Here is an 11,290-nt window from a genome sequence, read left to right as displayed (position 1 = left end):
TTAAGGAAACGAGCACTCCATTAGACCCTGCAGTTCTGAATCATCGTCCAGCGATCATCAATGAGCACATGGTCAATCTCCATTGCACACCACCAGCGTTGGAATACCAAGTCCAGCGATGAGTCTGAGTCGGTGTGTGCTGAAACCATGAAGATCGGGTTTGAAGAGGGACCCAGATCGGGTTTGAAACAGCACAGGGCTGAGCTTGTGTTGCTTCTCTTGGTTGCTTTATAGTTTTCTTTGGCTGGATTGGCAAGAGGTTGTTAATGATAAAGCCCTAGCGGTAGCTGTGGATAATTGACGACGTGATATCTGATTGGTTGTTCAATCCAGTTATGGGTGAGAGACGTGATTGGGTGTTTTTATATCATATATGTAGAAAGCTCATTCTAACCACTCACTCACTCACTGACTGAATGACTCACTGATGTTAATGTTCAGTACCTTCCGGGCAATGAAGAACGCTGAAATTTCTCCTGCCGATGGACATTTAACCCGATACACCAGCAAAAATCACGGAACCATCGAAAGCATCCGTAAATTAAAATATCCAAAAATAAGTGCAACCTTCTTGTACTCGCTGCAGGTGAGCAAAAAAAACACAGAATCGTCGGACAATATCCGTAAATGAAAATACAGGTATACCTCGATTTACATCGAGGATGTGTTCTTGAAAACTGCGACTTAAATTAAAGAGACGTAAATCGAATAATTATTAAAGTGCAATACAATAAAATGCTGTGCAACATGCTGTGGTATGCCTGGTATTGGTTTAATGGTGAGGGTAACGGGCTTGGGATCCGAGGATCCTGAGTTCAATTCCTGCTGGGCTGTTGAATTAATACCAGGTTGGGTTGACTCTGCCTGTCATCCTTCCGAGGTTGGCAAAATGAGTGCCAACTTCCTGGTATCCTGTGTTGGAGTGGTGACCCGTCCAGGATTGTGTCCAATAGCCAAGGAGACTGATTAGGCAGCACCAACGCTCTGCACAGAGTATGGTCCCAATGGATGGATTGGATGGATTGATGGACGACACAACTTCGAATCAAAACAAAACAGGGCAACTTAGATCGAGGTATACCTGTATAAATAAATAAATAAATGAAAAATGCAGGTGAGCGACCCCAGACAATGGGGAAGCACGGTTCATCTCTGCTGACAAATACATCACAATTATATAACTATACTAGTGTGTGTGTGTGTGTGTGTGTGTGTGTGTGTGTGTGTGTGTGTGTGTGTGTGTGTGTGTGTGTGTGTGTGTGTGTGTGTGTGTGTGTTCATAAAGCATAATTTGTCTCCGGACGTGTCTGAATGGTATTTGTCTCCGCACGAGTCCGGGCGGTGTTTGTTTCCGAGTGCGTCCGGGAGGTTTGTCTCCGGACGAGAATTTATCTCTGGTTGTGTACAGACGGGAATTTGTCTGCGCACATATCCGAGCAGTGTTTGTCTCTGAACAGCTTGGCTCTGGATGCGACTGGCGGTGTTTGTCTCCTGGTCGTGTTTATAGTATAACAGGTAGAAAATGTATTTCAGACATTATTTTGTTTCCATCTTCACTGTTATTCGATGCAGAATAATTTTGATGAAATAGAATGAATCATAACTAACGCTCAACTGCACATCTGCCTTCCATTCCACTCACCTCACACTGTCTTCCCTTCCCACACCACTCCTCACTTCCACACGCCTCCTTGCTCCCACACACCCCTCCTCACTCCCCCTCCCTCCTCTCTCTTTTCCCCTCCACCCCTCTTATTCTCCCCCCCCCCCCCGCATTAGAATTCCCGTCAGCGAAGCGACGGGTGGTCTTTTCTAGTATGTGTGTAGACATATGTATATATATATATATATATATATATATATATATATATATATATATATACATATATATATATATATATATATATATATATATATATATATATATATATATATATATATATATATATATATATACATATATTTGCGAATTCGCGCCTGCCGGCGTGCGGACGGCCACGTCACTCGAATCGCGACCTCGTCGCCCACCGGACGGACAATTCAGTCGTGACCCTCCGGGAACTATCGCTCGGAGCCAGTCACGGGTGGGCCTTTTGACCTCACCACAATCGTGCGAATCGGCCACCCGCATAGGATAGGGTTGTTCGCCAAACTCGACCTACCTAAGTACCCACGCGGATGGTAAACCGGGCGATCGTACCTCGCCGCAGGTCGACTCCGGACACGAGCCGCTTGGGCAGCTCATTCTGTACTATCGGGATAACCGAGAGGTGTTATCGTCGACCTCGACGGTTCAGATTATTTACCGGGCGTTTTGCACCCACTATGAACCCTTTACGTGAAGCAGGATGGAGGGTCAATAAAGAAAAGACGAAGCGAAACGGGAAAACAGTTCACACAAAGCACATTTATTTCTCGGCACACGGAAAGCACATATATACAGCCAAACAGTCAACATGCACATATAGCAACCAAAACAAAAGCAACAACGACGCAGAGTTACGACCGACTACGCGCACACACGGCAACACTTATACAGTTCTACTTTACAGACGGCGCCAACACACATTTACACAAAAGCAAAGAAAAGACGCCACCCTCATAGACAAGGGGGCAGACAGGCCTGTAGGCCGATTGTGCGCGTGACCTGGAGGAGCGGCCAGGCCCGCGAGACCAGGGGGGGTCCTACCCGCGTCCTCGTGACGCGTTGGCGGACGAGCCGCAGATGTGGCCGCGTGGCTGTGCCCCGACTCCGTGCTCCTTGGCGGGTTTCGTTGGCACGACGTTTGGAGTGGGGTGGGAACGGGGCCCCCTTGTTGCACTATCTCAGCGCGGGGGAAAGGGGGAATTGTTGATGCCCTGGGGGAGGGAGAATGGCTGGCTGGCTTGGGTCCCGCGACGAGCGATCCCACACCGCGACCTCGTCGCCGACCGCCGTCCTTCTCGCCTCGGACCCGAGCTCCTTGGCCTCTTCCCACAACTCTTCTCAGCCGATTCCAGAACCCAACTCGATGACACTCTGATGACTTCGCCAGCCGACTCGACTCTCTCTCCACCCGACTCGACTGCCACACCGATGACTCGACTCGCTCTCCACGCGACTCGACTCGCTCTCCACGCGACTCGACTCTTCCTGCCACACCGATCACTTCGCCACCCGACTCGACTCGCTCTCCACCCGACTCGACTGACTCTGCCACACCGATGACTCGACTCGCTCTCCACCCGACTCGACTCTTCCTGCCACACCGATCACTTCGCCACCCGACTCGACTCGCTCTCCACCCGACTCGACTGACTCTGCCACACCGATGACTCGACTCGCTCTCCACCCGACTCGACTGTTCCTGCCACACCGATCACTTCGCCACCCGACTCGACTCACTCTCCCCTGATTCGCCTTGCGCTCGCCGTTTTATAGGCCGGCAGGAGAAAACAATATGCAAATATCTGGATCAGGATGACCTTGGGGGCGGAGCCACGCTCGCCAATTAGACGGAGAAAAAGTGGGCGTGAACCTCCCCTGATCCTAGAATTTGCATATATCTATTTCACACAGATGCGCCTGGAGGCGGGGCCAAGCCGCTCCGCGCTTGCTCATTGGACGGAGGGTAAGTGGGCGTGTCGCGTTCTTGATCCGAATTCTCCCTCGGAAAGGCCGCTCTTTGCGCTCGCGGCTCGGTGCGTTCGGCACCAATCGCCGAACGGGCCCGAGACAGCCCGACGCTCAGTGTTCACAGGTGGTGCGGGAATGTCCGTAGAAGGAGAGAGGTGAAGGTGGTGGAGGGTTTTCAGTGGTGGTTGATGATTATGGTGCCGTTGGGAATGGTGGTGATGTGATGTTTGCGGGATTGAGTTGTGAAGGTGAAGGTCGTGGCTGTTGGCCTTGTTGTTGTTGTCCGAGGGTTGGAGTGTGGTTGCAGTTGGTGACGATGGCTGGCGTGGTGGTTGTTGTGTGATGGTGGTTGAGACGTGGTTGGTTCAAAATAAAGATAGAACAGAAAAACGGCTATCTCAAAGCGTCGCAGCCCGAATGAATCACATAAATTCCCTCTATACAACGTGTTTGGTGCTAACTACACATGTACTTAGAGATATCTCACCTACGGGCCCTGAATGGTGGTTTGCGAATTTCCACAGCCGTAACTATATAGATATATATATATATATATATATATATATATATATATATATATATATATATATATATATATATATATATATATAGATATATATATATATATATATCGAATGGAAATGCATTTAGAGGGATCGAGGTAAGGGATGTACATGGAGAAAATGCGGTGGTCGAAAATTCCATCATATTTATGGACGTAATAAACTGATAACCACAAAGGCTTCCGTCACTCGATCATGAACCAATGAGACAATCTGCAGTTTTAATATACAAGGTGGTCACAGCTTAAACGTGAAACCTTATGAAGATGGAAACTTGTTCACGACTGACCAAGTTAATTAGCCATTTCGCTTAGGCCTGTTTAATTAAAGAAAATTGTAACTATGTTGAGCATGTGTGGCATATGTTGGTCCAAGTCCATCTGAGCAGTCATCAAACACAGCCAATGAGGAAACCAAAGGATATGTAACGTGGAATATAGCTGATAGTTGTTTCTTCACAGAATATGCACTAGGTTGTTTGTCATTGCTTTTGCCATCGGAGTTTGTGAGGTACTTTGGAAGGGAGCCAGGGTATACGGTGCACGATGGCCGACTCTTTTGAAGACGCCATGGGATCTTTAATATCCACTCATCAGCGAATGATAGAGTACGATACACTCGGCTAAATGTCTCTCCGGAGGACGATGCACTCACCGATGCGACCCCCCCCCCCCGCCACCTGCAAAGCACCAAAACGACAGTTTCTGATGTACAGTACTTTGAAATCAAATCCAGACAAGACGGCTTTACGGGAAGTTCAGTACTTGCGAGCTATCTTACCAACCCTTGTGTTTGATTCCCAATATGAATTCCATTCAATACGGAACACATTTCAAAGGAGATACAAACCAAGTGTTCCAGTCATACCAAACAAGAGTGAAACAGGGTATGTACTATGTCAGCTGAGAAAACATAGTACTTGTGATAACAAGGATTAAATACATTGATGCCACAAATCGTCAGACCGAGTCATTCTCGCCACCCTCATGAAAATTATATGCTGCGGATGTAAAATTACCTCTTTCACTCTCTCCAGACCTCTAGCATCTGTCTTCCTTTTCTTTTTCTTCCTTCCCTGTCATCACTCAAATCCTCAACAGCACCCTCATTGTACATGGACCCAATCATTTGCTCCTTTTCTCTTGCGCCCCTTAGAGGCCCGGCCGTGGAGGGGCGACAGCAGCCGAGAACTACTTTGCCGCACGCAGACGTACGCTGCAGGTGGCTGCGAGCGCGCTGCTCACCGAAGCTGGATTTGAAGCAACCGAATATGCCGCTTTGGAGACGCTGACGGAAATGCTCCAAAGCTGTAAGGGTTTGTGTCGCTTGGTCATTAAACATTTTGATGAATTATCTTGTTAGGTATAGCTCCATTTAGTTTGACGAGTTTTGAAGTTCTGACTCATTTGTTAAAGGGTTAAAATCCCCTTAAGTCCTTTGTCCTCGTCGTTTTTGTGCATTTCTTATCATGGCTCGTGTTTAATCTCGTAAGGCCATTTGTGTGACGAGCACAACATGGATATGCCTGCGACTCAAGCCGCTCGAGCGTCTTTCTCCGTGCTGTTGTTTGCAGACATATCAGAGGTGGGGCGCAGCGCTCGAGCACTCTGCGAGCATACGGCTCGCACGCACCCTGTACCCAGCGACTTGCTGCTGTGTCTTTCCGAGATGGGTTCGCACGGTTTCTCTTTGTCCATCTGTATTTATTCTGTTTCCTGCCACTTTGTGTTGCATCTCCATTAGTTAGGCTGCCGTTCGACTTGTAATCATCAAAAGCATAATTTAGTTCTAGGTGTTTAATCAACACCCTCTCTCCTCTCGTATTCCTTTAGGGTTTGATGTGGAAGCTCTCCCAGCCTATGCCAAACGGACACATCGCATTGCACTTTCTGCACGTATGTGGGCCTGCCTTCCTCCCTTGCACCTGCCCCTCTTGTTTAGTGTCCTCTTCATCATGGCTATGTTTGCCATCATAATAGGAATGGTGAATGAATGAAGCATCCTCCAATATCTAATTTGAGAAGTGTGTGTGTGTGTTGGTTTCTCTGATTTCTATGCATCCTGAAACTATTGAACGGAATGAGTTGAAACCTGGTGGTTGTACTCATGGTGTGCACGGGAAGTTTTAGCGGGTTATAAAAATGAAATGCTCCAATAAGTGGAAATATTATGAAAACTGAACTGCTGGGCGGAATGAGTTGAAATGTGGTGTAAAAAACAAAAAAACAATCATAGCTCTCAGAGTTTGGGACGGAGAGAAGGAGATAGGAACACAATTCTCCCGACGTTAATGTGTATTGATTAGCGCCACCTGGTGGAAGGGTTATGACGAGTCATAAAATACATCGTAGATGTCGTCGTGTGGGCCATTTGTGTGGGCCATCGTAGAACTGTGGGTATGAACCCATCAATAAGGACGCATCCTTTGCTGTCTTCTCTAGTTTTTAAGAAGTGGTAAAATCTGAACACCGTTGTATATTTCCAGCACCTACATCCCACATGCCAAATACTCCAAAGGGTCTCCCAACTGGCCAAAGGAGGGCACGACCTCAATACATTCCAGCTCATTACCCAGAGTTCCCTGATCCTCATACGTACATCCGCACCCCGGTGAGCATTTTTTTTTAACCAGTGTGGAATGTGGCAGATTGAGTCTGCCAAGATGGGGGTGTTGCACAAGTGAGGGGGAGTTGTGCTCACCCAATTCTCCATTGTAGACATACAGGGAGCCGTTAACAGAATATCAGGTTCTGCGAGAGCGATCTGCGGCACAGCGGAGGGACGTAGAGCGTGCTCTCACTCGATTTGTGGCGAAGACCGGACCAACGTACAACCTGTTTGACACTGACTCTGCAGCTTTTCCACGTACGAAACGCCTCCCTTTTTCCTCACAATCTGCATCATTACATATTTTGAAACATTGAAACAAAACTTTGTGTTGATTTATGTAAATATAGCCCCTTTCAGCAGCATGGTTAATTTCTTTTCCAGTGATTTCTTGCCAACCCAGTCCCAACACGTACCTGTCCGCTCTACTGCCTTCTCATCTGGCAGAGGAAGCAGCATCCTTGGACAACAGGGACAATGGCATCACCACCATGGTCAGACAATTCGCTGACTCTTTCACTCGATCACTTCGTAGCGGCCGTTTTCAGGGCACATGCAAGTAAAGTGCAATGGGAGGGGATGAATTCCATTCCATTTTGGCAATGCCTGGCTTTCTACAACAAGAGCCATCAGCAAATTGCACATTCTTTAAATCCCTGAATGCCAAGTGTATTATCCTTTTGATGTAATTCTGCCGATCTATATTTGTACCAATTTATTCATGTGCATTTTCACTTATCACATGTGACATTTATCAGATAAATACCTCGGTGAGCTAAACATCTGATGCAAGAGCAGAGCCATTATTGATCCGACTGAGCATGCTGTTTTCAGCTTTGAATCTTCCAATGACAACGGTGCATGGAAAACCGCTCCGATGAGCTTTCACTTAAAGGAGCAGAAGCTTAATGTCGGATCGCTCGGCTATTGTAAAAGATTCCCTGGATAACAGCACTCTAATGGGGGCGATGGGAGGTCTGAGCTTGCTCGGGGTGCGGTTTCCCTGCGTTCCCAGCACACTCCAACATGGTGTAAATCTCATGCAACACCGTATTTCCATGCATGTGGATTATGAACCATGATGTTCAAACGTGCTGGAGTGGTGTCATCATGGTGGAGCATAGTTTCTCTGGCAGGCAGTTTTATACAGCAGAGTGATATATGGTGCTCAGCATGACACTGCTTTTAATGTGAGGTACAAGCAGTGACCAGCATGACTCTGTACCTTGCTGGAAAATGTAGTTTCCAGCATGACTGTACTTTTGAGGCATCTACAGTGGCCAAGGTGAATGTGCTTTTGAGGCATGTACAGAGACATGACAGATAAGAAGTAAATAGACACCATGATTTTTAAAGAATTGATTTATTGAATATTTGTGGTATATTTGATTCATTTTAATACATACACTAGTATTTGGTAGACTTGCTATTTGCAGATTTCAATGCTTTTACTCTTTAAGCATCCAACTAACGAGTCATGAAATTTTCTCTTGTGGGATTTCTCCCCAGGCTTCACGTAAAAGTTTTCGCAATTCTGCCCGTGATGTTGGTTTCCTGGACTTTTCCCGCACAGCTCGATCCAATATGGCCCAGAGGTGTTAAATGGGATTCATGCTAGGAGACTGACTTGGCCATGGAAGTCGCTTGATCCCGTTTCTGTCCTGCCATTGTTTGGTCTTTTTTGCAGTGTGGCATGGTGCTCCATCTTCCATGAACAGAGTGTTGTTGTTGACCATCTGACCAGTGGAGAAGACAGGGAGACGTCCATCCTCAAGGATAGAAATGTATATTGTAGAGTTGATGTTGGCAACACACTCCACAAGCTCTGACCGACCAGCGCTCCAGATTGCTCCCCACACCATCACTGAAAAACCGCCGTGTTTGACAGTTGACTGCAATCGGTTCAAAGAGAACTCTTGACTGGTATGTCTCCAGCCCCATACGTGTCCACTCTCAGAAAATTGAGCAAATTGGGACTCATCTGAAAAAATGACAGTTTGCCAAAACTCCAAGGGTCTGTTGGCCATCTCATCAGCCCACTTCTTTCTCCTTTGAATGTTGGCTGGTCGAAGAAGAGGTTTTCTCCTTGCTGCTCTCCCATACTAGCCCAGTTGATGAAGGTACCGCACGGCAGTTTTTGAGCTAACTTGGACCTCCTCTGCAACATGTGCTGCCTTGCAATGGGGAGTTTTCTCAATGGACCGCTTGACAACTCGAAGACATCTTTCTGAAGGCCCAGATCGACCAGAACGGGAAGCTGTGGATTCCTTGCCTTCGCTGGTGAATTGCCCAATCACCCGATTGACTGCAGAAAGCAGAATGCCAACGTTCTGAGCTATCTGACGCTGGTTGACTCCACCTTCCGATTGGCCAACAATTTGTTCGCTTTGAAAATCGCAAAGGTCATGTGATCCCTGGGTTCGGGGCATAGTTAATTGTCATACATGACCCAGGACCTCATTTCCACAAATAAATAGTTGAATATTAGGACAAACCACCGAGTAAAACTTGCTTTATACAGATGAAATAAATATATTTAAGGTGTCTACTTCTGTTATGTCTCTGTACAGTGCTCAAGGTGACTGTGCTTTTGGGATGTGTACAGTGCCCAAGGTGACTGTGCTTTTGAAGCATATACAGTGCTCAAGGTGACTATGCTTTTGAAGCATGTACAGTGCCTGGCAAGACAATGTAGGTTTTGATTCAATGGAATGCACATACAGTAATCCATCTGAAATCGACCCTTCGCTAATAATGATTGATGTTATCACTCCACGATGCAGCAATGTTTTTCTTCTGTTCGAAAGTCTTTCCATATAGTCTGACGTTTGTGTTCAGAATATTCATTTGATTCAGGCTTTTGCTTTTTATGGTGATGCAAGTTACCCTGTAACTTCAGTGCTGTTTTTGCTTCTCTTCTGTTTAGGGAGACTCGGAGAATGGGCATGGATTAGAGGCTGTACACTCCTCTGCCTCTTTGCTGCCAGATATGGGGGTCAACCGTCCGGGAGAAGAGCCTCCTATTGATAACCCCTATCTTCGTCCTGTCCGCAAGCCCAAAGTCCGCCGCAGAAAATGATGTGTGCGAAACACGATACGCGATACGCACACCTTCAGAACTTTTATTCCATGACATGGGTTGTGTTATTACCCACACGATGGGGGGTTTAGCTTAGCAATTCATTGTATCCAAACTCATGGAGCAAGCAGCCATCAGTCCCACCAAGAGACAGTAAACTCGCTAAACAAACTTCACCTTACTGGATTGGCAAACAATAAAACATATGTTCCTTCATCGGTGTATCACTCCTATAACTATAACTATGGTAATAAAGTTGCCAAAGTTGTTTGCATTTATTTTGAATCTCAACATTCACAGCAACCAATGGTTTATGGTGAGCGCTGCTTGCACTCACCATGTTTATCACAGCACATTGGTCCTGAGGACCATTAGGGCCTTTTTTGTGATTTTTTTTTTCCTTGTTAACCCGTCCCCTCACGCAACGGGAGATGGAGTTTTGCAATCGCGTGCGCATGTGTGCGTGTGTGTGTCGTTGATTGTTATCTCCATATTACAGGTTTCAAAAGGTGGAACGGAGTCCTCCCAGGACTCAAAGTATCCATCTTTGTTTCGTTGCAGGATAGTGATTCATGGAATAAGTTGTGAAGTTGTTTTGTTCCCAAGGCTCTTTTCAGGATCGTCATCCAGCCCTGGACAGCCTCCAACTGGAGTTCGTTTGTGGTAATGTTCCTAGGGATGGATCTTTGTGAGGTTCTTATTTATCATTGCCGTTGCTCCAATTATCTCTGGTACAATTTTGTTTGTGCTGTTGCCATGGATAGTGTGTGTGTGTGGTGGTCGTATGGCAGCTTAGCTGCCGGGGTAGCTATCATTTCTTGAAGTGCGACTGTGTCGCTGATGCAGTGCCCCTCTACCAGTACACACTGGAACTGGTACTCATTTTGCCGACCTCGGAAGGATGACAGGCTGAGTCAACCCCCTGGTGTATTAATTCAGCGGCCGACAGGGCTTGAACTCAGGACCCTGGGATCCCAAGCCGCCACCCTAACCACTGAGCCAACACCAGGCTATTTGTGTGTGTGTGTGTTTATCTCCATTTGTGGGGGTTTTTTATTTCTGTTTTTTTATATACGTGGTCTTGGCTCGTTCCGAGGTCAGAAAAATGAGTGCCAGCATGCTGGTATACTGTGTCGGAGAGGCGACCCATCCAGGATTGTGCCCAATAGCCAAGGAGACTGCTCAAGCAGCACCAACGCTCTGCACAGAGGATGGTCCCAATCCCCTCCTCTCGGCTCGTGGAAGAGCGAGCACACAGAACAGAGAAAGAGGCAACATAACAAAGGGAACAGCAGGAGAAAGGGAAAACACCATTAGGAGGGAGGGGGTAGACTGAGACGGACAAACAAGGGATGCAGGTGAAGGTTAGGGGAGAACACAAGGGGTGGACAAGATGGATACATATAATTTTGGGAGGGTGGGGGT

At 46.9% G+C, this 11,290-nt stretch overlaps 1 protein-coding gene across 1 annotated transcript in view; it reads left to right on the top strand.

The window, feature by feature from the left end:
• TAF8 (TATA-box binding protein associated factor 8) overlaps nucleotides 1–10,133 on the top strand; it is a 16,427-nt gene extending 6,294 nt beyond the window's left edge. The window contains exons 3-9 of the mRNA XM_085860715.1: nucleotides 5,335–5,488; nucleotides 5,753–5,851; nucleotides 6,012–6,074; nucleotides 6,665–6,789; nucleotides 6,897–7,044; nucleotides 7,171–7,280; nucleotides 9,713–10,133. Coding sequence (XP_085716841.1) covers nucleotides 5,335–5,488; nucleotides 5,753–5,851; nucleotides 6,012–6,074; nucleotides 6,665–6,789; nucleotides 6,897–7,044; nucleotides 7,171–7,280; nucleotides 9,713–9,865 — 852 coding nt within the window. The 3' untranslated portion in view covers nucleotides 9,866–10,133. The remainder of the gene's footprint in view (nucleotides 1–5,334; nucleotides 5,489–5,752; nucleotides 5,852–6,011; nucleotides 6,075–6,664; nucleotides 6,790–6,896; nucleotides 7,045–7,170; nucleotides 7,281–9,712) is intronic.
• Nucleotides 10,134–11,290: the final 1,157 nt, after the last annotated feature.

The sequence above is a fragment of the Eptatretus burgeri genome, chromosome 17 (assembly GCF_056783735.1).
Source record: "Eptatretus burgeri isolate ZD-2024b chromosome 17, Ebu_testis_v1, whole genome shotgun sequence".
Classification (NCBI taxonomy): Eukaryota; Metazoa; Chordata; class Myxini; order Myxiniformes; family Myxinidae; genus Eptatretus; species Eptatretus burgeri.
Note: the sequence above shows the minus strand (reverse complement) of the source record. Positions and strands in the feature narration are given on the sequence as shown.